This window comes from Diceros bicornis, chromosome 40, assembly GCF_020826845.1.
Source record: "Diceros bicornis minor isolate mBicDic1 chromosome 40, mDicBic1.mat.cur, whole genome shotgun sequence".
Classification (NCBI taxonomy): domain Eukaryota; kingdom Metazoa; phylum Chordata; class Mammalia; order Perissodactyla; family Rhinocerotidae; genus Diceros; species Diceros bicornis.
In genome coordinates, this window is record NC_080779.1 from 18938157 (window position 1) to 18965376 (window position 27220).

General features: G+C 37.2%; 1 protein-coding gene across 3 annotated transcripts in view; it reads left to right on the forward strand.

Moving 5' to 3' along the window:
• TMEM87B (transmembrane protein 87B) overlaps window positions 1–22096 on the forward strand; it is a 59270-nt gene extending 37174 nt beyond the window's left edge. For all 3 annotated transcript variants that reach the window (XM_058534609.1, XM_058534608.1, XM_058534607.1), the window contains exons 16-19: window positions 4063–4136; window positions 6205–6257; window positions 17512–17542; window positions 18683–22096. In XM_058534609.1, coding sequence (XP_058390592.1) covers window positions 4063–4136; window positions 6205–6257; window positions 17512–17542; window positions 18683–18742 — 218 coding nt within the window. In that variant the 3' untranslated portion in view covers window positions 18743–22096. The remainder of the gene's footprint in view (window positions 1–4062; window positions 4137–6204; window positions 6258–17511; window positions 17543–18682) is intronic.
• The last annotated feature ends 5124 nt before the right edge of the window (window positions 22097–27220 follow it).

Below are 27220 nucleotides of genomic sequence, written 5' to 3' on the forward strand. Positions count from 1 at the left end.
TCTAGCAGAATATAGAAAGACCATCGTTGTCAAATGGCCTTTATCCAGGGTTGCAAGGCTGTTTAACATTTGAAAATCAGCCAGTATAATTCATCACATTAAAAGAATAAGGAAGAAAATGACATAATTATCCCAGTAGATGCAGAAATACGTATCACAAAATTCAACACCTATTTGTGATTTTTAAAAAGTCACTTAGCAAACTAATTATAGAATGGTATGAAAAAGCTTTACAGCTAAAATCATACTTAATAGTGAAATAGTGAATGCTTTTCTCCCAATATTGGGGACAAAGTGCAAGTATATCTCCTCACAACTTTGATTCAACATTGTACAGGAGGTCCTAGCCAGTGCAGAAAGGCAAAACAAACAGAAAAAACAAACAAAAATCCAAAGGCTATAAAAGACGTAAAGTGTGGAAAGGAAGAAATGAAACTGCTTTTATTTGCAGACAGTAAGATTTTGTCTATAGAAAATCCTAAGGGGTCTACAAAAAAAACCCCAGTAGAACTAATAAGTGAATTCAGTCATGCGCTGCATAATGATGTTTCAATGACGGAGCACATATACGACAATGGTCCTGTAAGATTAGTACCGTACAGTCTACGTGTGTAGTAAGCTATACCATCTAGGTTTGTGTAAGTACACACTATGATGTTTGTACAACGATGAAATCGCCTGATGACACATTTCTCAGAACATATATCTCTCATTAAGTGATACATGACTATATAACAAAGTCATAGAATATATGTCCAATATACAGAAATTGGTTGTTTTTCTATATACTAAAACAATTGGAAAATGAAATTAAAAATATTTTTTACCGTGGCTTCAGAAATAAAATATTTAGGAATAAATTTAATGAAAAATGTGCAAAACCTCTGCACTGAAGACTATAAAACAATGCAGAGAGAAATTTTAGAATAAGTAAATGTAGAGAGAGAACATGTTAATGAATTGTAACTCTCCATATTGTTAAGCTGTCGTTTCCCCCAAATTGATAGGTAGATTCACTACAATCCCGATCATAACTCCAGCTGACTTAAAGAAAAATACAAATGGTTAAGCCGATTTTAAAGTGTATATGGAAAAGCAAAAGACCTAGAAGAGTGTTAACGTTTTTGTAGTTACAGCATGGATGAATCTTGAAAACATTATGCTAAGTGAAAGAAACCAATCACAAAAGATCGCATACTGGATGATTCCATTTATGTGAAAGAAGAAGCAGAATGGGTAAATCCATAGAGACAGAAAGTAAATGAGTGACTGCCAGGGCTGGAGGAAGGAGTGAGCAGGGGGTGACTGCTAATGGATGTGGGGTTTCCTTTTGGGGTGATGAAAATCCTTTGGAATTACATAGTGGTGATGATTGCACAATTCCGTGACAGATTTATCTTAAAATCCACTGAATTGCACCCTTCAAGATGGTGCATTTTATGGTGTGGGAATTATATATCTCAATAAAATAAAATTAATGGACTTACACTGATTTTAAGACTTAGAAAAATTTCAAGTTATACTTATCAAGACAATGTGGTATTGGCATAAGGATAGAAAAATGGGTCAATGTATCACAATAGAGTCCAGAAATAAATCCACACATATATGGTCAATTGATTTTTGACAGAGGCACCAAGGCTTTATATTAGGGAAGGATAATATTTCAACAAATAGTGCCGGAACAGCTGGATAAACACAAGGGAAAAGAATCACCTAGACTCCTGCGCACATCACACTGTAATTAATTCAAGATGGATCCCAGAACTAGATGTAAAAGCTTAAACTATAACTCTTCTAGAAGAAAACAGGAACATATATCATGTCCTTGGGTTAGGCAGTTTCTTAGGACACAAAAAGCAGTAACTAAAATTAAAAAGTTGGTAGATTGGACTTCACCAAAATTAAAAACTTATGCTCATCAAGAAAAACTTAAAAGGAAAAGGCCATCTGTAGACTGGGATAAAATATTCTCAATATGTATATCTGACAAAGGGCTTGTATCCAGAATATATGTAGAATTCCTATAAACCAATAAAAGATAACTCAATTTGTAAAAAATGGATAGAATACTTGAATAGACGTTTCACTAAAGAAGACAAAGGAGAGCCAGCCCTGATGGCCTAGTGGTTAAACTTCGGTGCTCACTGCTTTGGCAGCCCAGGTTCGCTTCCTGGTTGCAGAACCACATCACCTGTCTGTCAGTTGCCATGCTGTGGTGGTGGCTCACGTAGAACTAGAACAACTTACAACTAGGATATACAACCATGCGCTGGGGCTTTGGGGAGGAAAAAAAAAAAAAAAAGGAAGATTGGCAACAGATGTTAGCTCAGGGCAAGTCTTTCCCTGCAAAAAAATAAAACAGACAAAGGAATGGCCAGTAAGTTCATGAAAAGGTGCTTGATATAATTGGTCATCAGGGAAACACAAATTAAAACCATAGTGAGATACCACTACATATTCACTAGAATGGTTAAAATTAAAGACTGACAACGTGAAATGTTGGAGAGGATATGGTTCAGCTGGATGGCTCATACACTACTGGAAGGAATGTAAAGTAGTCAGACTTCTTTAGAAAGCAATTTGACAGTTTCTTAAAAGGTTAAATATAACACCTACCATACAACCTACCGTGGTTGTACTTCCCCGGGAGAAATGAAAGCAGATGTCCACAGAAAGACATTAATTTACACTCTTATTTACGGCAGCTTTATTCTTAGTAGTCCAAAACTGGAAATAAGCCCAATGTCCATGGACAGGTGAATGGATAACGTAATTGTGGTATCCCCATACTGTGGAATACTGCTCAGTAATCAAAAATAACCAACCCTCTACACATAAATCTCAAAACCTTTATGTTAAGTGAAAGTAGCCAAGTCTAAAAGAATATAGAGTCCATAGGTTATACTTCTATATATGAAGTTCTAGAACAGGCAAAACTAAGCTTTGGTGATTATGTAAATTAGAACAATGGTTGATCTGGTGGGACTGGGATTGACTGGAAAGGGATTTAACGAACCCTCCGTGATGATGAAAATATTAAATGTCTTGATTGGGATGCTAATTACACAAGTGTATATGTTTGTAAAATCTCTTCAGACTGTACATTTAAAATTTATGTATTTTTTTATATATGCTATACCTCAATTTTTAAAAATAAGTGTATTGCCCCTTTTGAGAGAATAGATCTCAAATGTTGGGATTTCAAAAAAATGGGAAACGTTTTTAGATTGAAGAACCTCATTTTCGTTCATTATATCAATTTATGCTGTTGATCTCATCGTAATGTACCAATTGTCCTACTAGTTTATGGAGAAGCACTATTTGCAAATTCTTGCAATAAGGAGTGAGTACTCACTGGGCGTAGATTGTGTGTCAGGCACCTTATATATGCCACCTTGATTAGCGCTCATCTGAACTCGACGAGGTAGACATTATTATTCCATTTTATAGCTGGGGACGCTGAGTCACAGAAAGGTAGTCGCTTTGCCCAGGGTTGCACAGGTAGAGGCAGAATTCCACGTGAGGCAGCCTAGTTCCAGGTCTACTGAAACTGCTGACATAACCAAGAGCCCTGGTCGGATATAAAGAAAACCTTTTTCTTCCCTGTTTTGTTTGTACCATAAGCACATTCCAACAATTTATACATCAGAGAAGTAAACGGATAGCCGAAGGTGTTTTATTCTTGAGTATGTACTGCAAATCCTATAGATTTTTAAATCCATAAACTTTAAAATGTATTGAAAATATCTAAGGTGATATATTTGTGTTTGCTTGCTTATTTAAACCCTTCTAAAATTCAGACTGCTAATTCAAGTTGTTAACTTGAAACCCTGGTAGTTATTGCAAACAGTTGTCAAATCGATTAACTTTTTCCACGTCTCCTACGTTTCCAAGTGGTATGTTAGAGCCAGCAACCTGCCCAAACCTTCCACTATCAACTCCACTTTAAAAAAATATATAATATTTTTCCTTACTGGATTATTAAATGTGAGGTTATAAAGGCAAATACTATTATTTTATGTATTCATATATATATCAGTGTATTGTTTCTCATTATAGCTGAAGGAGTAAAATTAAGAGTCTCAAAAACAGTTTCCAATGGAACAGCTAAACCGTCTACATCTGAAAATTTTGTGAGTACAGTTTATATTTAATAGAATCGCAGTCTTTAATACTTTAGAAATCTGTGTGAGTGTCACATTCATACCATCGAGACCATTTTTTTACTAAGATTTTTTGTATGAAAATAAGTGTTAGCAAGTAGCGATACTGGTTAAGTCTGAGCGCGGTAACTTGTAGAGTCTCGCTTCTCCAGTGCTGTTCTTGGACCAGCAACATGAACATCGCCTGGAAACTTGTTCGAGATGCAGAATCTCAGTCCTACCCCAGACCTTCTGAATCCTAATCTGCTTTTTAGCAGGATTCCATTGATGATTCATATACACATTAAAGATTGAGAAGCTCTGTTATAGTAAAAGCTTGTGTTAACTTTTCAGCATTTTAAAGTGATTTTTGCAGCTGTTTCCGATAACATTTGTTAACTGTTAGGAAAAAGACTTTATGTATTACCTATGCAGTTAATTAGCATTTTTTCAACTATGGAAGCTTAAATAAAATGGTAAAATAGAGGATAGAGATGAGGTTTTAAATATTTTATGCATATAATTTATGCATAAAAGTGATAATTATGAAAGTAATTAATCAAAATGGAAATTCCTGTCATACAGTTTTATATTCTGCTTTTTTACAGTTATGTATGTAGTGATTAATACTGTGTAAAAATTTATGTATCCATATAAGTTCTGACAGGACCAATCATACAGGAGAACAGTTTTATCTGTTGGATTTGGTAAATTCTCTGATTTGTATTTTTGGTAACGTAATAATTCTTTAAAATATGTTCTTTGAGTAGTTTTATGGTAATTTAACTAAACTTTAAACAACGACAGTAGTTTTAATTATGTGGTGTTAGGGCTGTTAAACTTTCATTTTTTTAAGATATTTCTTCTTATTTTAGGGGTTTGTCTCAGTTCATTTTAAAGCTCAGTATTTGCAAACACATCAAGGAAATACTTTTTCATTCCTCTAAGTTCAGTTCAGTCAGCTCTTGATCAGAAGTTAGGGGCCTTGCCTCTTGTTGACTTATTTCTACTTGAGACTCACTCAGAGAATCGGGGTTCCTGTTGAGGCTGGCTCAGTTTCTCTCTCTCTGTCTAGGTGAGCAACATATAATTAATACTAGAACCAGAGTATTCCATGTTGCTGGGTAGACCACAAAGAAACATTGTGATTTATTTTACATTGCACACCAAAATATTCCATATACCTTTTATTATTTTCCTTTCTCCCAGTGAGATAACTATAAGCAAGTTTCTGTTAAAAAAAAAATTTTAGATACCTCATATTACCTGCTTTTCTTTTCTTGTCTCCTGCTGAAAGATGAGCATAAATACCAGTGATAGAAATAAAAAGGCTTTTGAAAATTTAGAATATTTGTATCATCATCTTTTTCTGTTGAAAAATTATAAATTCATGATATAAAAACTTGAACAGGGGCTGGCCCAGTGGCCTAGTGGTTAAGTCCGCACGCTCTGCTTTGGTGGCCCAGGGTTCGTGGGTTCGGACCCCGGGTGCGGAACTATGTACCGCTCATCAAGCCGTGGGTGGCAGCATCCCACATACAAAATAGAGGAAGATGGGTATGAATGTTAGCTCAGGGACCATCTTCCTCAAGCAAAAAGAGGAAGATTGGCAACAGTCGTTAACTCAGGGCCAATTTTCCTCACCAAAAAACAAAACAAAACAAAACAAAAACCCAAAAAACTTGAACAAATTAGGAGACATAATGAATGCTGGGAGCAAAAAATCAATACAAATCAATATTCTTGCTATTTTCTATCATATAAATCCACTCGTATTTTTACTGTGGCTTTTCAGGGCAAAAACTAACACCTGTACATCTAACTAAAACCAGGAAGTACAAACATCTGAAATCCAAATTTTTGTTTGTTTGCCTATTTAAGAAAACGCTAACATAATTTCTGTATGGCATAAGTGCTAACTTCTTAGGACCTATGTGGAAATAAAAAGAATATCCTGCATTTGAGTTTAAATACTTAAGTTTTATATACATTCTATTTAAAAATTCTGCTTTCTGGTGCAAATAAGCAAATGCTAATATATAAATATTTATTTCGACAGGATGAAGATTTGAAGTGGGTGGAAGAAAATATTCCCTCTTCATTCACAGATGTGTAAATATCCTCGGTTAAAAGCTTGAGTCTGAAATTTAGACTGTGGTATAAAGGGATAATTTGCTTACTTTGTCCTGTGCTTTTCAAACCTCACACCTCCATGTGTTTCTGGAGGCCCCCATCACCAGTGAATGACTGATTTACTTCGCACTGAACTGCAAAGAGAACAGCCCTGCCTTCCTCTCTCTTTCTCCTCCTTTTTTTGCTGTACAACAACTATTTTAATGCTTGTGCCCTAAAACCAACTCCAGCCTTTTCTGATCTAAGGTTACCAGGGTCAGACGCGTTTCATTTTGTTCTAACTTTCTGTTGTGGAGAAGTTCAAACATGTGTAAAATGTTTTTTTTTTTCCACACACGTAATCACAATACCATGTATGGTGGGGAAGCTATTGGAGGGAAAACATGAGCATAGGAAAAATAGGGTGCAGAGGAAGCCCTTCCAGGAGCTTTGAGCTATTCGGGTTCCTCTTGATCTGTGTTCTGTTTGACACAAGAATTCCGGATAGCTGCTTCCACAGTAGAAAACAGTCAGAACAGCCAGATAGATAACATTTCCACGTAGTCTTTCCTTTCTCTGTTCTGATCTAGTTCCTGTTTAGATAGTTCCTGTCTAGCATGGTATTCCTTCTGCCTGAAGAATTTCCTTTACATTTCTGGTAGCGCAGGTATGCTCATAAGGAATCTCTAAGGTTTTGTTTGTCTGAAAAGTCTTTGTTTCAGCGTTTTTGAAAGGTGTTTTTGCTGGTTATAGACAGTTTTTTCTTTCAACACTTCAAAGAATGTCGCTTGACTGTCTTCCAGCTTTCATGGTTTCAGAAAGAAGGTTATCAGGATCAGTTCTTTTGTTTGTTCTTCCGTGTGTTATGTGGGTTTTGTTTTATCTTTTTATGTTGGCTGCCTTCAGGGTTTTCTCTTTATCTTTGGTTTTAATTACTATGCATATGATGATTCTAGACGTGTGTGGACATATCTTCTCATTTTTCTTGGGTATCTACCTAGAAACTGAATTGCTGGATCACATGGTAACTCTATGTTTAACATTTTGAGGAAGTGCCAAGATGTCTCCCAAAGCCGCTGCACCATTTTGCAATTGTATCAGCAATGTGTGAGGCTTCCGATTTCTCTTTGTCCTTGCCAGCATTGTTTTACTCACCTTTTTGATGTTAGCTGTTAGTAGCTGTGAAGTGGTATCTCATTGTGCTTTTGAGTAGCTGCAGTTTGAATTGTCTTGTTGAGGGACTGGTATAATTTAACTAAACTATAGTAACTGAGGTTCATGCATGTCAGATTTGTACAAAGTGAGGACTGCTTATACATTATGAAACCGACAATAGACTATTACACTTTCTTAATAGGCAGAAAAGAAAAATAGGTGTATATATATATATATATCCTTTTATATTTACCTGTGCATTTACTATTTCTTCTTTCCTTCCTGTATGTCTGAGGTGTGACCTTTTCCTGTAGGTCTTTCTGTAGTATTTCTTGCAGTATAGGTCTGCTAGCAACAAATTCTCTCAATTTTATTTATATGAAAATGTATTTGTTTGCCTTCCTTCTTGAAGGATAGTTTTGCTGGATGTAGAAATCTTGATTTTTGTTTGAGCACTTTTGACGTGTCCTTGCAGTATCTTCTGGTTTCTGTTGCTTTTGAAGAGAAGTCAATCATTAGTTGTGTTGTTCTCATGTGTATAATGTGTCGTTTATTTTTTGCTGCTTTTCAGATTTTTCCATTATATTTGGTTTGTGTAGGTGTGGCTTTTTTTTTGTATATTCTCCTGGGGATCTCTTGAGCTACTTGCATCCACATCCTCACTCCCCTTGGTCATTTCAACTACTTATTTTTAATTTTTTTTTATTGATGTCTTAATAGTTTATAACATTGTGAAATTTTGGTTGTACATTATTGTTTGTCAATCACCATATACATGTCTCCCTTCACCCCTTGTGCCCACCTCCTACCCCCATTGCCCCTGGTAACCACAATACAATTCTCTCTGACCATGTGTTGGTTTATATTCCACATATGAGTGAGATCATGCGGTGTTTGTCTTTCTCTTTCTGGCTTATTTCACTTAACATAATACCCTCCAGGTCCGTCCATGTTGTTGCAAATGGGACAATTTTGTCTTTTTTAATGGCTGAGTAGTGTTCCATTGTATATATGTACCACATCTTCTTTATCCAGTCATCAGTCGAGGGACACTTGGGTTGCTTCCACTTCTTGGCTATAGTGAATAATGTTGCAATGAACATAGGGGTGCATAAGCCTCTTTGGACTGTTGATTTCAGGTTCGTTGGATAGATTCCCAGTAGTGGGATGGCTGGGTCATAGGGCATCTCTATTTTTAATTTTTTGAGGAATCTCCATACCGTTTTCCATAGAGGCTGCACCAGTTTGCATTCCCACCAGCTATGTATGAGGGTTCCCATTTCTCCACATCCTCTCCAACATTTGTTGTTTTTTGTCTTGGTGATTATAGCCATTCTAATGGGCATGAGGTGATATCTTAGTGTTGTTTTGATTTGCATTTCCCTGATGATTAGTGATGTTGAACATCTTTTCATATGCCTGTTGACCATCTGTATATCTTCTTTGGAGAAGTGTCTGTTCATTTCCTCTGCGCACTTTTTGATCGGGTTGTTTGTTTTTTTGTTGTTCAGTTGTGTGAGTTCTTTATATATTATGGAGATTAACCCCTTGTCAGATATATGTTTTGCAAATATTTTCTCCCAGCTGCTGAGTTGTCTATTCATTTTGATCCTGGGTTCATTTGTCTTGTAGAAGCTCTTTAATCTGATGAAGTCCCACTTGTTTATTTTTTCTTTAATTTCCCTAGTCTGACTAGGCATGGCATCTGAAAAGATTCCTTTATGACCAATGTCAAATAGTGTGTTGCCTATATTTTCTTCTATGAGTTTTATAGTTTCAGGTCTCACCTTTACGTCTTTGATCCGTTTTGAGTTAATTTTTGTGAATGATGATAGCAGATGGTCCACTTTCATTCTTTCGCATGTGGCTGTCCAGTTTTCCCAACACCATTTATTGAAGAGACTTTCCTTTCTCCATTGTATGTTCTTAGCTCCTTTGTCGAAAATTAGCTGTCCGTAGATGTGTGGTTTTATTTCTGGGCTTTCAATTCTGTTCCATTGATCTGTGTGTCTGTTTTTGTGCCAGTACCATGCTGTTTTCATTACTATTGCTTTGTAGTATGTTTTGAAGTCAGGGATTGTGATGCCTCCAGCTTTGTTCTTTTTTCTTAGGATTGCTTTAGCTATTCAAAGTCTTTGTTGCCCCGTGTGAATTTTAGTATTCTTTTTTCTATTTCCGTGAAGAATGTCCGTGGGATTCTGATTGGACTGTGTTGAATCTGTAGATTGCTTTAGGGAATATAGGCATTTTAACTGTGTTTATTCTTCCAGTCCATGTGCATGGGATATCTTTCCATTTCTTTATGTCATTATCGATTTCTTTCAGTAATTTCTTGTAGTTTTCATTGTATAGGTCTTTCACTTCCTTGGTGAGATTTATTCCTAGATATTTTATTCTTTTTGATGCAATTGTAAATGGTATTATCATTTTGAGTTCTCTTTCTGTTAGTTCGTTATTAGCACACAGAAATGCAACTGATTTTTGTAGGTTGATTTTGTACCCTGCGACTTTGCTGTAGTTGTTGATTATTTCTAATAGTTTTCCAATGGATTCTTTAGGGGTTTCTATATATTAAAATCATGTCATCTGCCAATAGTGAGAGTTTCACTTCTTCGTTGCCTATTTGGATTCCTTTTATTCCTTTTTCTTGCCTAATTGCTCTGGCCAAAACCTCCAGAACTATGTTGAATAAGAGTGGTGAGAGTGGGCAGCTTTTGTCTCGTTCCTGTTCTCAGAGGAATGGCTTTCAGACTTTCCCTGTTGAGTATGATGTTGGCTGTGGGTTTGTCATAAATAGCCTTTATTATGTTGAGGAACTTTCCTTCTATACCCATTTTGTTGAGAGTTTTTATCATAAATGGATGTTGGATCTTGTCAAATGCCTTCTCTGCATCTATTAAGATGACCATGTGGTTTTTATGCCTTGTTTTGTTGATATGGTGTATCACGTTGATTGATTTGCAGATGTTGAACCATCCCTGTGTCCCTGGTATAAATCCCATTTGATCATGGTGTATGATCTTTTTAATGTATTGCTGTATTTGGTTTGCCAATATTTTGTTGAGGATTTGTGCATCTATGTTCATCAGCGATATTGGCCTGTAATTTTCCTTTTTTGTAGTGTCTTTGTCTGGCTTTGGTATCAGGGTGGTGTTGGCCTTGTAGAATGAGTTAGGAAGTGTTCCATCTTCCTCTATTTTTTAGAATAGTTTGAGAAGGATAGGTGTTAGATCTGCTTTGATTGTTTGGTAAAATTCACCGGAGAAGCCATCTGGTCCTGGACTTTTATTTTTGGGGAGGTTTTTGATTACTATTTCAATCTCTTTGCTTGTGATTTGTCTGTTCAGATTCTCTATTTCTTCTTGGTTAAGTGTTGGGAGGTTGTATGAGTCTAAGAATTTATCCATTTCTTCTAGATTGTTCAATTTGTTGGCATATAGTTTTTCATAGTATTCTCTTATAATCTTCTGTATTTCTGTGGTATCTGTTGTAATTTCTCCTCTTTCATTTCTAATTTAATTTATTTGAGCCTTTTCTCTTTTTTTCTTAGTGAGTCTGGCTAAGGGTTTGTCAATTTTGTTTGTCTTCTCAAAGAACCAACTCTTTGTTTCATTAATCCTTTCTACTGTTTTCTTGATCTCAAGTTCATTTATTTCTGCTTTAATTTTTATTATTTGCCTCCTTCTGCTGACTTTGGGCTTTGTTTGTTCTTCTTTTTCTAGTTCTGTTAGGTATAATTTAAGGTTGCTTATTTGGGCTTTTTCTTGTTTGTTGAGGTGGGCCTGTATTGCTGTGAATTTCCCTCTCAGGACTGCTTTTGCTGCATCCCATATGAGTTGGTATGGCATATTTTCATTTTCATTTGTTTCCAGATATTTTTTGATTTCTCCTTTAATTTCATCAATGATCCATTCGTTGTTCAGTAGCATGTTGTTTAATTCCACATCTTTGCCACTTTCCCAGTGTTTTTCTTGTGGTTGATTTCCAGTTTCATAGCATTACGGTCTGAAAAAATGCTTGTTATGATTTCCGTCTTCTTAAATTTATTGTGGCTTGCTTTGTTTCCCAACATATGGTTTATCCTTGAGAATGTTCCATGCGTGCTTGAGAAGAATGTGTAGTCAGCTGTTTTTGGATGGAGTGCTCTGTATATATCTACTAGGTCCATCTCGTCCAGTTTTTCATGTAAGTCCAGTGTTTCTTTATTGATTTTTTTGTCTGGATGATCTATCCATTGATGTAAGTTGGGTATTAAGATCCCCTACTATTATTGTGTTGTTGTTAATATCTCCTTTTAGGTTTGTTAATAGTTGCTTTATGTACTTTGTGCTCCTATGTTGGGTGCATATATATTTATAATTGATACGTCTTGGTGGAGTGTCCCTTTTATCATTATATATTGCCCTATATATTGCCCCTCTTTGTCTCTCTTAACCTGTTTTATCTTGAAGTCTACTTTGTCTGATATGAGTATGGCAACACCTGCTTTCTTTTGTTTGCCATTAGCTTAGAGTATTGTCTTCCATCCTTTCACTCTGAGCCTGTGTTTGTCTTTAGAGCTGAGATGTGTTTCCTGGAGGTAGTATATTGTTGGGTCTTGCTTTTTAATCCATCCTGCCACTCTGTCTCTTTTGATTGGAGAGTTCAATCCATTTACATTTAGAGTAATTATTGATATATAAGGGCATAATGTTGCTGTTTTATTGCTTATTTTCCAGTTCTTTTGCGTTTCCTTTGTTTCTTATCCCATGTGTTTCGGCCTGCCAGTTCAGTTTGGTTGTTCTGTCTTATGACTCTTCTAGTTTTCTCTTTATTTATCCTATGTGATTTTGTTCTGATTATTTGTTTAGTGGTTACCTTGAGGTTTGTATAAAAAATCTTGTGTATGAGATAGTCTATTTTCTGATGGCCTCTTATTGCCTTTTACTAAGTCAGTTCAATCTCTTTCCTCTTCCCCTTCTAGGTTATTCTTGTCACAACTTATTCTATCTTCTGTTGTGGGTGTGTGTTTAAAGTGATGAGGTTATATTTATTTTTGGTGATTTCCTTCCTTTGATCTTTGATTTTGGTATTTAAGTGGTTGCTAACCTATTCCGGTAAAGATCTACAGTTTTTCTGATTTTATCTACCAGTTTTTCTCCTTGCTTCAAGCTTTGTATTCTCTTTCTCTTCTGTTTTTCAGTCCTGAGGGCCTTCTTGAGCATTTCTTATAGTGGGGGTCTTGTGGCCATGAACTCCCTTAGCTTTTGTTTATCTGGGAAAGTTATTATTTCTCCATCATATTTGAAGGATATTTTCCCTGGATAGAGTATTCTTGGCTGAAAGTTTTTGTCTTTCAGTATTTTGAATATATCATTCCAGTCTCTCCTAGCTTGTAAAGTTTCTGTTGAGAAATCCGCTGAGAGCCTGATGGGAGTTCCTTTGTACGTTATTTTTTGTTTTTGTCTAGCTGCCCTTAATACTGTTTCTTTGTCATTGACTCTGGCTAGCCTTACCACTAGGTGTCGTGGAGAGGGCCTTTGCCTGTTGATATATTTAGGTGACCTGTTGGCTTCACTTACTGGTATTTCCTGCTCCTTCCCCAGATTTGGGAAGTTCTCAGCTATTATTTCCTTGAATAGGCTCTCTGTTCCTCTTTCCCTCTCTTCTCCTTCAGGAATACCTATAATTCTTATGTTACATTTCCTAATAGAGTCAGATATTTCTTGGAGACTTTCTTCATTTCTTTTTAGTCTTAGTTCTCTCTCCTCCTCCATCTGGAACATATCTGCATTCCTATCCTCTATAATGCTAATTCTTTCCTCCATATTGTCAGCTCTGTTCTTTAAAGATTCCATATTCTCCTTTATCTCCTCCATTGTGTTCTTCATCTCCATCAGCACCGATTGGTTTTTCTTTATGATTTCAATCTCTTTTGTGAAGAAACTCCTTATTTTATTGAATTGTTTATCTGTGTTTTCTTGTATTTCGTTGAGCTTTTTTATGATAGCTGTTTTGAATTCTCTGTTGTTTAGGTTATGGATTTCTGTGCCTTCAGGGTTGATTTCTGGGTGCTTGTCATTTTCCTTCTGGTCCGGCAATTTAATGTACTTTTGCATCGTGGTTGCTGTATTGGCTTTGGTTTTCCTCATCCTGGAACTATCTGGTTGCAGTTTCTACCTGCCACCACCGTGTTGGGGTCAAGGGCTGTGCAATCCGAGCCCCCTGAACTCCACTGCAGCTGTTCCACTGCCACGGGCCGACTGTGCTCCACTCCGCCTCGGCCGTTCTGCTGCTGCGGGCTGCCCGAGCTCCACCCCAGCTACTCCGCCACCGCAGCCGCCTGCGCTCTGCCCTGGCTGTTCCACCGCCATGGCCCCCCGCACCCTGCCCTGGCTATTCTGCCACCACCGTGGGCTGCCCGCACTCCACCAGGGCTGCTCAGACTGATCGGCTGAGCTGCAGTGTTGGGCGTGTAGGGGCGAGGGGCTCTCACCCTTGCCTGCTGGGTCTCTGAGTGGGGAGGGCTTCTCCCTCGCCCCTCGTCATCCGCTCTCCTGGGGTGCTCAGATGTTGATGGCACCCCTGCAGCAGTTCTGAGTCCTCTGTGTGGAGTTTCTCACTGGCTGAGAGAGCCTGAAGAGCTACGGTTTCCCTGCAGAGGGCCACCCCTCCCCTTTCTCTGGGAGCTGCGCAACCTGAGTCGCTGATCTGATGGGAAGGGAGAGGATTTCTCCTTACCTCTCCCCACTTACTCTGGGGGCCCCAGCACTTCCACTCTCAGATGTGTGGCAGTGTGGGTCTTTCCGATGTCCCTTTGTGCTGTGTGAGTGTCTCTTGTTGGTCTATGCTTGACCCTTTTGTTGTATCTTATGGGGGAAGACTTTACTGGAAAGCTCACTCTACCATGATGCTCCTTATTTTTAGTATTTTTGTCGAGGTTTTGTGAATGTTTTTGTGGGAGGAATCATCTGACCTCTCTCCACCTTTACCTGCTGTTTTCCATTTTTACTGCTTTCTCTGTGATCCTTTTTACTTCTTTCTTTATAGCATTTTCATTTTCATAGTTTTTTTTCTTGCCACATATTAAATTTCTGTTTATCTCCCTTGGATACCTTGTAATTTTTTCTTTATTACTGGGATGATTTAGTCTTTTTCTTTATTTTCCTGACTTTGATTGACTCTTTGAAATTCTTCCTATTTTGTTTTTTATCCATTTATGCTCTTGATTTTTAAATTTCTTATTGTAGATTGTTTTTGATATCACCAAATGTGCATTTGAACTTATTTAATTTGGACTGTTGTGTTATAGCTTTCTTCTGTAAAATGTTTTGGTTTTCATTTTCCTTTTTTTTCTTCCTGCACCATTATATGGAATTGGTTTTATTTGTTTTTCTTATTCCTAGCCATTTTGTGGTGAGAGTTCCTAGTTTGAGTGTTTTTTCCATTGATTTGCATGAATTATAGTTTCATTTGTGGATAATGTTGATGGAATGGAAGGTGTGGAGAGGGGGAGGTTGGTGTTGTCTTGTTTTTTTTATTTCTACAGGATCTTTAATTTTCCCTTTTTATCTCCTTCTGTTTACTTGCTGCACTGTCACATCTCCAGTAGGTACCACTCCTCCATGTATCTGACTCTCCCCTGAAAACCATGGTTGTTCAAGGCTGCTGCTTTTGGTTCCACTCATTTTAAGCCCCTTCCCTGTAGGAGGTGCTGAAAACTACCAAGTCCCTAACCTGTATTCAATATTTGACACTTAGTGTTGGATTTTTTTGCAGAGGTTCCTTTTGTCTGTGCTTTGGCTAAGTCTTCCTGCCCCTCTACTCTTTTTCACACAGTATCTCAAGCCTTTCTCTCCTCACTCTCTGTATTCATGAGCTTGCAGTGACAGCAGGGAATCGACTGGAATTGGCATTTATTTCTCTACTTCCATATAATTTCAGGTTTGCGATGTTCTTCTGGTAATGCTGAAGACATGAATCCTGCTTTTGTTTGCAATCCTGAGGGATTTTATGTTTTTTCCAGCAAGGGTGTGTATGGAGAGATTCAGATTAGGTGGCCACTGTTATCTTCCAGATAGCAACTCACTACTGAGTACTTTAGAAGGAAATCGTCTAAGTGGACTCACCCCCTGCTGTGCCACCAGTTGGTAGAAAGCAGTATGGCTCCTGGGTAGTTCTCTTTGTGTCTTAGAAAGTCATCACTCTCTACTGTTTCTTTCTGTAAGTAGAAATATCTGCTTAATTACAAAAATTCCTTTGAAATGTGAAGGACTAAGTGTCTTGTTTATGTTCTCATGAACCACTTATGTGAAATGAGTAGAGCTGTGTAATCCAGGATAGTTTCCGTTTTACTTCCTGGGAACCTGTGCTTGTTCACTTCTGGAAACTTCCACACAGGAGGTTGAGCACAGTGCTGCCCAAAATTAATGTACAATTGATGAAGCAGGTTTAGAATTTAGACCTTATACACATGTAAACCCTTTTTTATACATCTATAGAAATGGGACAGATATTTTGCAAATCGTAAGATAATTTAAACATCATGAATAACCGTATGATCTAGTGTATTATGAGATATTCATATGGCATTTATTGTGACTTTTCCTCATCTCTGATAACCATAAAGGTCAGCTTAGCATAGTTCCCCTTCCTCTTCAATGTGCTGAATACATCTTAATAAGTTTTAAATCATCATTAAGCTCACAGAAGGAACCATTTTTGAGGTGTTATCTAGTGTTTAATCTCTAAACGAGGTGCTACGCACCCACCAGACAGTCTTCTGGGCCTCTAGGGCTCTGGTTCACTTCTCCCCTAAAGCCTTCGCCTCTGGATTTTTCTTAATAGCATTGTTCCACACAATCTAACTTGGCTCCTTTCTCACATCTAGTCAGACTCCCAGTTCTTTCTTCTGCCTTCATGTTGTGCATTGATGTGACGTTCGTGTTGTAACTTTTGGCGCATAGACTTTTCCTTCAGGCGCTCTCCGTCAGCGCTCTGTCACCCATTGAGGTTATACACTTGTCTTTTCTTTTTATCTGTGTTATCTTTCCCAAGCAAAGGTTATGTTGTATAATGCTTTCTCTCTCTGGTACCCTTCACTGGTAGACATCCAGTCAATGGTAATAATGACACAGGCATTAAACAAATACTTGATTCCAGAAAAACTACCTATCGTAATATGTTTACTCATCCTGCTTTTTAAATATATATATATTTTTTAATAAATTTTATATATATTTAAGGTATACAACATGATTTGATATATACGTATACAGACTGAAGTGATTTCTACAGTCAGGCTTATTCATCCCTCTTCAGTTCTCACAAAAGCACATGACACGTGGGTTTTCAAATTAGGTAGCACATCACCACTCAGACACTTGTTCAGCTATTCACCCTGGAAAATAGTAGGGGCTTAAAAAGGGAATGTGTGGTTGGATGTCGGTTGTGTTTGGAATTCTTCATTTGTGTAGTTTAGTCCTTGATACTCCTCCAATGTACTCACCTCTGGAATTGCTGATCTTGCTTTGTTTTTTGTTTCCCTTTTGAAGTTATAATTATTTTCATAATCAGTTACTTTTTAAATGAAATTTTTTGAAGTATGGCACACTTTCTGGAAAGTGCACAAATCCTAAGTAAGTGTACAGCTCAATAAATTTTTAATATGAGCACACTCATGTAACCAGCACCCAGATCGAAAAATGAAACATCACTAGTCCCCTAAAAACTCCCTTGTTTTCCTCCCAAATCATGACCCGACTTTCCCAAAGGTACTGCTGTCCTAATGTCTGTAACTGTAGATTACTTGTATCACTTTTTAAAAATGTTATCCCTTGATAGTTCAGTCAGATTTTTTTTTTTTTGCTGTATAGTGTTCTATTGTATGAATAGACCACAATTTACCCATTTGGGTTATTTTCAGTTTGGGGGTTGTGAAGAACAACACTGCTATGAAAAGTCTTCTCCATGTCTGTTGGTGAACTTAGGTATTCGTTTCTGTCGGCTGTGTCTGTCCAGGAGTGAGAATTGGTGGACCCCAATTCTGTGTTTAGCGTTAGTAGATACACTGCCCTTTTAATAACATTGTCAACTGTTGTTTTTTTCTCCTTTATTTCAGAGCTCTTCCAGTGTTAGTGGATTCAGATGAGGTAAAATATATTTTTGCTTATCTTCTTGGAGCTATTTTCACAGAGTAGAAATGTATTTCAGAAAGTCTGAGAGTTACTTTTTAAAATGACTACAAATTGAGCAGGCTGAAAGACACTGTGTGCTGATGTGTGGGTCAAGTTTAAAGATCCTCATTTAAAACAGGAGCAAGAGAAGTACTTGGTGTGAAAGAGGAAGAATTATTTTATGAGATTTGAAGTCTATAATTTTCTAATATTTTGTGTATAGGTGAGAGTTTAGAAGACTTGAAGATGACAATTTGTCTAAATTAATCTCTTGTACTTGTAGATATTTCGCTGGGGTATTAAGTTTCTATCTCCTTTTCATTTACTAAGCAGAAAATTTGAATAGAGGATGTGGATTTAGGAAGGTTTTTAGGGAAAAAAATTTAGTTGTGGATCATCTGGACATTGAAGGCTGGCCCCAGACAAGAAGTTGGAAGTGTAATAATTAAAGGCTGGGTGTGGGGAACATTCACTTGTACAAAGGAAGAGTAGAGGGAAGGAAATTACCAAGGAGTAATTTGTGTGGTGGCTGTAAAGAATGAGAGCAGCTAGAGCTCTGTTCATTGAACGGGAAGGGGAATGACCTTGGCATCAGCGTGTTGATTTGGCTGTAGTGGGATGGGAAGTTTGAAGAAGGCTACGGTATGCGTGTACCTTGCTACAAAACAGTTGAATTTCAGGATTTCTAACTCTACAGAAAGATATACCATAGAATTACTTTTAAAAGGGCATTTATAGTATTTTTTGAGAAATAGTTGATTTATAATTTCAAAAATACATTAATTGCATAAAGTGAGGCAAATCCCTAGATAAACTATGCCTAAGAAATTCATTTTAGCTCTGTCCCTGCCTCTCACTTGTGATTCTGAACTTGAAATGTTTTCTAGCTAGCAAGATGTTACAGTTTTCTAAACTTCTCAGCAGATAATTGACTATACATTATTAGGAGTGTGGATTATATGGTTTTTATTTTCTGTATCTAATACTTCTTTGTATATCGTGGAATATACTTAGTTCCCCACAAAACTGTGACTGTTCAAAGATTGGAGAATTTTGTTAGGTTCTGGAAGGAGAATCAACATTTTGATGCACATCTTCTTTTATTTATTTTTTTAGGAAATCATGACCAGATCTGAAATGGCAGAAAAAATGTTCTCTTCAGAAAAGATAATGTGATTGGAACCCATATAAATGAAACCTGGTTAATGGTGAAGGAGTGTCCTTCCTCAAGACTAAAAGAGAGCTTTGTTTTGATGTAGGGCAACAAGTTTTTGTTCCATTATCTTGGAAATCTACATATTAAAATTAAGAATTCAGGTGGTAGGAGAGTTCTGCAGCTCTTTTTAAACTGACTCTTAAATATCAGTTTAATGTCCATTAAGTTGCCTGGACTTGGAAATGCTCTGAGAAAGTATTATGATCAAGATACACGCCCAAATGCCATTAGCTGGTGGGGGGCAGGTGTGTGGATTTGGGTTCTCTTTTTTCTGGAAAATATGACAATTCCAGATTTAAAAAATTATATTACGTAAAACACTCCTACTGTTCGTCCACTGACCTTTGAGATAGATGATATGATTCTTCTGAAGTGTGGTAAAGCAGTGTCTCCATCTCTTGGGTTTATAGTTGCCTGATGCAGCAATAATTTTCTTTGACTTATGCTGAAGTGATCTGATAATAAGTAAAACTTGGTTAACAGTGGAACATAAGCATGTTTATATGGTTAGTTTAGTTTTGCTGTGTGTGTGTCTGTGTATGAGTGCACGTGTCTGCACAAAGCCCGTGTGTGTGGGATTGTATGTGAGTGCATGCGTCTGCACAAAGCCCATGTGTGTGTGATTGTGTGTGTGTGGGATGGTGAGTGAGTGCATGAGTCTGCACAAAGCCCTTGTTTGTAAATACCACCATGCACATCAGATCATGGAGTTGGGTGTTCTCTGTCTGAGTTCAGGGGAACACAGGACACAGAGAGAGAGGTCTTGAGGGTCACTTGCAAAGATTTGCTCTGCCACTGCCCCCTCACCCAGGCTGTGTGTGCATGTGCTGCTGCTGAATCTGCCTGGGCGGGTGGGGGGCACCTGGCCACATGGCTCCCCAGAGCTCTTCCTCCCCAGCAAGCTGGAGACTCATTATTAGTGAGCCTTGAGGAAACTAGAACCTTATCCTTTATGTAATCTTGGCATATTTGGTTTCATAATAAAACATATATTTAACTGCACAGGACATCACTATTAAGCTTGTAATTAATTTCTTAACCTTCAACCATGTTTTGTACATAATTTTCTTACATTATAAATGTAATGTGTGATTTGAAATTTTTTTTGATCTTTTTTTAATGCAGAATATTCTAAACTTGAAAGGCAGTTGAATGTAGTATGATGGAAATGTGAATCTTTTGCTGCTTTCATAACCAAAGATACAAGGCTAGTGGACATTTAGAATAGGAGTTAAAGTTAGAATCTTGTCTGTCTTTATTTGAAGGAGTTCTAATCTTGCAATTGAGAATGACTTCAGAGAATTTTGATTGAGAATCATTAAAGTCTTAACCAGTACAAACACTTTAAATATAACCTTCAATTCTTTTTCATTGTGAAGCCACAAAACAAAACTTTTTCTTTCAGAAGGCTACCTTCTGAATTTATTTCTCATTTACTCATATCATACAGGCTAGTAAAAAAGATTTATTTCTAGTAGTGATGTCACTTGAAAGATATTCTCAAATTTATTTTCAATACTGAACATTGAACAGTGTGGCCAACATTACTGAAAAGCCATGGTTTTCAAGATGCCGTGGCTTGAGATATGCTTCCCAGGAAGTGAATTTCTAAGTTAGTGGTATGGGTTCCATTCCTTATTCAGTTTCTGCCACAGTAATGGGCTCCCACCCACTACGGTTCCCAGCATTTATGTCCATTCTTGTTCTGGTGTATTCTACCCTTGGCCTGGTTGTTTCAGAGCTGGAGGTGACCACTGCCTTCTCAATCCTAGCATTTTTCTCTAATACCACTCCCCAGATTTTGAGGCAGATTGACCCCCAGCTCATCACATGGCTCCAGTTGAATTTTGAAGTGCAGAGTCTGGGGCTTCCAGCCAGGAGGAGCTGCAGATCTAGTGGAGTGGGAGTGGGGAGTCGATGGTAGGTGTGATGATAAGGGCAACGGCCTCTGACATAACCTCAGTAGTGTTTATAGAAACACTTCTTTCTGTAGCTGGAAGGATAAATGATACTACCCATGTAGCATCGGCTACAGGCTGAAATACAGACTTTTCTCTCCATCCAGAAAAAGCAAGATCCCTCCTGATAGCCTTGTCAGAAATGTTTTTCAAAGGGCATGTACCATATCTGTCACTTTCAGTGATAATTGTGTCATCTGTTGATGTCTCGTGACCTGAATTGAATATTCCTGTGGAGGGCCTTCTTAGCTCCCCCGTATAAACAGGAGGGGGTGCCCTAGGGCCATAGCTGTAGTTCATATGAAGGACACTGGGGAGAAGTTACACCCAGGACCACTGTACAGCTCATCATCCCTGCTTCTGCATGATGTTTCCAGAAACTGGTCTTCAAGCCCTTTGAGGCTATCAGATTGATTTATTCTTAGGATGCCGTCAAGATGGGTCTCCTCATTAATGAAGGGATCTGAAGATAAGAGTCCAGTTTTATGTGTTTCTAGGCAAAATGCTTAAGTGTTCTTATTATGCAATTCATGTTAGATTTATATGATGTGTGAAATTTGCTTAAAAGAGAATTTTCATGATTTGAGTTAGATTAGTATTTAAGTATTTTTTATAAGATGGTTGATTTAGTTTATTTCAAAAATAAGGAAAAATAGATGAATATGGAATTTTTTAACCTTGAGAGATGATGTTCCCAAACTTTTCCTGTAAAGAAAATAATTTTTAAAAATCTTTCATATCTTGTAGAGAATACTGACTTTCCCCTCTCATACAGTACATGATGTTTGCACTACTATAACGTCAAGACTGAAAGGATAAAAATGTACACCTGAGGTTGATTTTTATATCCTTTTTTTAAAAAGGGATTTGAGCCTGTTACACTAGGCTATACAGGACTAGTTTGAGGTTGAGAGATGTTACGCTAGATGTGTAAGTCACTAGTTTTGGTACTTGTTTCTTTGTATGATCAACAGCATGCAATAAGCAATACAAAACACCAAGCCTTATACTTGTAGGAAAGACTAACGTTTTGCTCAAAGTTCTAAACATTATATTGGATGTATATGTGACAAAACTAGATTTTTAAGGAAATGTACATTATAATACAGAAGCTCAATAGAATATTAAGAAAATTCTTTAAAACTAGGAAAACATTCATTTATTTGGGGAGAAAGTTTAGGTGTTTAAGAAGTTATATTTTTCTATTTAAAAAGATTAAATTATTGTATAATTTGGAAGAAATTTCTTTGAATGTAGGATAAAACTATTTCAGAGATTTTTGTTTGAGAAAATTGATGTATTTTTGTGCTTTAATATTTGTTCTGACTTTTAATAAAATGGTTTCTGAATTTTGGATGATTGATTCTTGATATCTCTTACTGCTGGATTATGTAAAACCTCAGGAAATGTAGACTGTAATAGATGGCAGGCATAAACAAAATTATTGAAAGAGGAAGTACAACTAACTAACAAACATGGAAAAGTGTTCAACCTCAGTAATGATCAGAAAATGCAAAATAAAAGGGGAAATTTTAAAAAATCAAAATAACATAAGTTTATACTACTATATATTTATAAAATTTCTTTGCTTTCAAAGTCTGATGAAATGAACACATTAATGACAGTAATGTAATTGATTCAGTCTTTGTGAAAAGAAGTTCAACAGTGTGTTTATAATCTTTGAATAATGCCAATTATGATGTTTTAAAAAGTGATTCAAAACGTAGAGTAAGTCTTCCACACAAAAATGTTTATTACAGCAATATTTAAAGTAGAGACAAAATTAGAAACAAACTAAATGTCAACAATAGAATAGTTAAGTGATTTATGGTCTAACCAGCTACTTGATGGAACACTGTGCAACCATTAAGTTATTAGGAAGCATTTACGATAACAAAAACTTTTAAGACATACGATATAAGGTCACATATGTGAACTCGTATCTGTATAAGCACAAAGTAGAGAAAGGATTGAGTGGAAATGCACCACAGTGACACGGGTGCACTGTTGTTTTGGGTTCAGCTAGGCTGCAGTCACAACTTGATTCCAACATTGCAGTAGGTTAAGACACACAGTTTATTTCTTGATCATGGAACAGTTTTGCGGTGGGTGTGGAGGTGGGCAGGGCAACCCCCCTCCACACAGTCACTCAGGGACCTCAGGTTTATTTCTGTCTTGTGGGCCCACCACCTCCTAGGGCCTGTCATCTGCATCTAGGCAGCAGAAGGGGAAGGGGCTGCCTGGGAAGTTTCCTGGGGCTAGACCTAGAAGGGATGCACATCACTTCTGAGCATATTCCATTGGCAAAAACTTAGTCACATGGCCACTTCAAACTGCCAGCCAGACGGGAAATGTCAAGAACCATATGCCCGCCAATTATTCTAGTTCTGGGAAAGGAGAGGATGGATTTGGGTAGACGGCTAGTGGCTTATGCCACAGATTATTTTGGGGCAGTGGACTAGGGGAGAAAGCTTTTCTGCCTTAGTGTTTTCCTAGTTGTCTAAGGAAAACATACTGAGAAATAAATATGTAAAAAGTGATAGTCCCATAACTAGGCTTTAATCTAGAAATGAGTGTGGTCTCAGATCACAGCTTAATCCATTAATAAATAAAACCCATCGTGCCCCAAGTAGGCAACATGGAGAATTTTCTTCATGGGAATTGTAATAACAGTGGTGACAATTTAGGGAGAGTTGGGAGTACTTAGAGAGTGCCGGGCTTTGTTAACCATTGTAGTCTCGCAGTAGCCAATGAGGTAGGTACAGCCAAAGTGTTTAGAGATAAGAAAACTGAGAGAGTGGCTAAGTAACTTGCCAAAAGTCACCTTCCTGACAAGTGACATGGCTGGTCTAATACTTGTGGGAAACATCCTTAAAGGATTGTCCTCAAAGTCCCAAAAGAGAGGAAGTTTCATTTAACGTGTGTTTCATTTAGTTTCATTCAATTAATTAACTTTCAATTAAGTTTCATTTAATAATCCTTGTTAGAGGATTAGAGAAGACAATGTATCTAAAGTGCCTGGTGCACGGGACCTTCACAGGACAGTGAAGGTGATTATGAGAAATGCAGCAGTGATTGTCACAGGAGCTTCTGAGACTCAGCTGAAACAAACTCCTCCAGATAAATGCATACACATTCTAAGATTTGTCTATGTGTGTTAAAATGAAGTTACCCAGGCAAGTTCTATGCCCCTTAAGTGATAGTGGATTTATAGCTAAATTCCTACTAACGTAAGCTGGTATGGTACTGAATTCAGATGTAGATAATTTTGACAATATTTCCTTTAAATCATTTTGGGAATGTAATAAGAAACTGCAGTGAAAGTTTATGTACAAGAAAACTTTTAAAGGCTATCCAGCAGGTGGTGCCAAAGTAACGTCTCTGAAGAGTTCTGATCTCAACATTTTTGGTCTCATTCTTGCCTTTAAAAATGTAAATTGACTTTTACTTACCAAATGCCATTAAACAAATTTAGAGATGAAATAAAAAACTTTAAAAAAATGTACATAAAAAGTACCACCATCCTGGCAAAACAGTTATCATTTTGGCATATTTCCAGTCTCAGCATTAGAACTTGAAAGCTGGAAGGGGCCTCTGAGATCATTTTACAGATGAGAAAATGGGGAATTAGGAAGGGTTCATTGGCTCCAGATCCCTTAAGCCAGGGTTGAAGCCCATCTCCTAGTTTACTTTTCTTACCTCTGGAGCCTCTGGGTCAGAGGAAGAGAGGTGCCACAGGAGAGTTGAACTGAAATACACTTTACGGTAGTCCCCACATATCTATAGGGGATATGTTCCAAGCCCCCCATGCCTGAAACTGCAGATATTACCAAACCCTGCATTACTATGTTTTTTCCTATACATACATACCTGTGATATCATACCTACAATAAAGTTTAATTTAAAAATTACGTACAGTAAGAGATTAACAACAACTAATAATAAAGTAGAACAATTATAACAATATATTGTAATAAAAGTTATGTGAATATGGTCTCTCGAAATATCTTATACTGTACTCACCCTTCTTGTGATGATGTGAGATGATACAGTGCTCACGTGATGAGATGCAGGGAGGTGAATGACTAGGCGTTGTGACATAGCATTAGGCTGCTATTCACCTTCTGACGATACGTCAGGAGGATCATTTGCTTCCAGGGTGCAGCTGACCATGGGTAACTGAAACTGTGGAAAGCAAAACTCGCAGATGAGAGAGGGCTACTGCATGTGCTTTGGTTATCCCTTGCTACATCATTTTATATGACTGTCATCTTTCATTCTAGCCTTCAAATTCCGTCTCTGCGTAGCCATAAATCTGATTCTCTGTTTCTTAGTTTGATAAGTAGAGATTTCCTTGGGCATAGTAGAGTCCAGAGAGTTAGTAACAGTGTCTATTTTATTTCTAGCACTACAGAAAGTATTGTATTCCGTAAATTTTATCTTCCTTTTTTTAAAAAAGATAGTTTAGGCATTAATGTATCTGCTTCCAAAGAATTATTATTAGACATTTCTAATAACAAAAGAGGAGATGAACAGCTGGCCTTTTCACTATGAAATTGCTTTTTAAGTAATGAATTTATTATTATGAAATGCATTTGTGGATTTCAAGTTCTGATAATGCATAAATATTTCTACTGGACCAACCTTCCCCACAATAACAACTCCAGACAAAATTAAAATAACAACTACGAAGACATTGGAGAGAGACAGAAAGCAGGGAGACACTGGAACAGACTCAACATTTGGATGAAGGGAACTGCACTGGGTGAATTTCCCATTTTTATGGCTTTTGTACTGATAGCAGGCCCAGTTGGTGCCAAGTGGGGAGATTAAACCCAGATACAAAAAGTGCTATTTCACTTATTGACCTGGAAGACAGAGATTAGAAGAATTATGGAAGCTAGAGAGTAAAAGAAGCATTGCTGAAAGAGAGAACCAGAGAAAGTAAGCACTACCTTCTGTGTATAAACTTCCCAAATCACCAGCTCACTCTGAACTATGCATGTATGAAGCAGACTCCATGCTCCCCATCTAAGGCTAAAAATGTGGCACTGAGATTTCTGTTAACATAGGAGACAAAGTTTGGCTTGAGTCCCACAAAGTAAACTGCCTGCTTAAAAAAATAATGTGGGGTGTGACAAGGTTGTCCCATCATAAAAACAATAAAAAACTTATAAAAAGTTTCAAAATTAACCTTTTCAGAACTCTGGAAATTAACCAGTCTTGTAGCAACCTAATGAGCATTTACTCAAAAAAAAAAAAAAAAAAAAAAAAAAAAAAAGCCTGAATTGTAGTAAGAACAGCAAACTTTGTGGTGTTTTAATTTGTCCTACTCCCCTATTCTGTCCCCCAGCTCAGAAGTAGCCTTCAAAATTAACGGCCCACATTCCCAGTACTGCAAGGAGCAGAATAGAGCTGGAGATCTTTCAAAGCCTCATTTCTAAAGAACTGTCATTGATTTGTCTAGTGATTACCTGGAAGTCCTCACTGGAAGGGCTTGTCTTTATTTGACCTGGGTCAGAGCTTGCCCAGTGTTAAAAGCCTCTTCCTTGGGGTTTATTAAAACCATTTGCAGTCAAGTGTTTTACTGTTTTATTGTCACTGAGGCAATAAAGAACAACGGAGGGAAACAATAGATTGACCAAAAACCTTAAAAGGAAAAACGAGAGAAGGGGATGACCGAGAGATATTGAAAACTCCAACATATTTCTGGGAATCTAACAGGCCACATGCATGCATAGGGCTCTATGCATCTCAGTAAAGACTGCAAACAGAAGTGAAAGTTAAGGCAGACTTGCAAATTGGCTGAATGCGTGTTGAAGTTATGCCTCACCACACACACAAGCGCCTTGACAAAGACTGGGAGATTTATTGGTTCTAAGAGTTTAAGGAAATCTTTGTTCATTAATTAGCTGACTACTAGATAACTAGGTAGAGACTTCAGTGGCCATCTATTACAAAGAATACAGATGTTACAGAATTACTTCAAAGAAGTCACCAACAGCGATTACAACAAGCAGCAACAATGAAATACCATAGGGAGAGGGAAAAATCTGACTTCCAGAGATGCCACATTATATTATTTAAAATGTCCTGTTTTCACCAAAAAATTATGACACAAGCAAGGAAACAAGGAAGTATGGTTCACACAGGGGAAAAAGCAATCAATATAAAATGTTCCTGAGAAAGACCAGATATTGGATGTAGGAGACAAGAACTTGAAATCAGCTATTTTACATATGTTCAATGAGCTAAAGGAAACAATGTCTGAAGAACTAAAGTATGAGAATAATGTCTCACCAAATAGAGAATATCAGTAAAGAGAGAGCAATTATAAAAGTGAACCAAATGGAAAGTAAAGGGAAATGCTTTTCTGTTGAAAAGTACAATAACTTAAATGAAAAATTTACTAGAGAGGCTCACCAGCAGTTTTAAGCAGGCAGAATAAAGAATCAGTGAACCCGAATATAGGTCAATTGA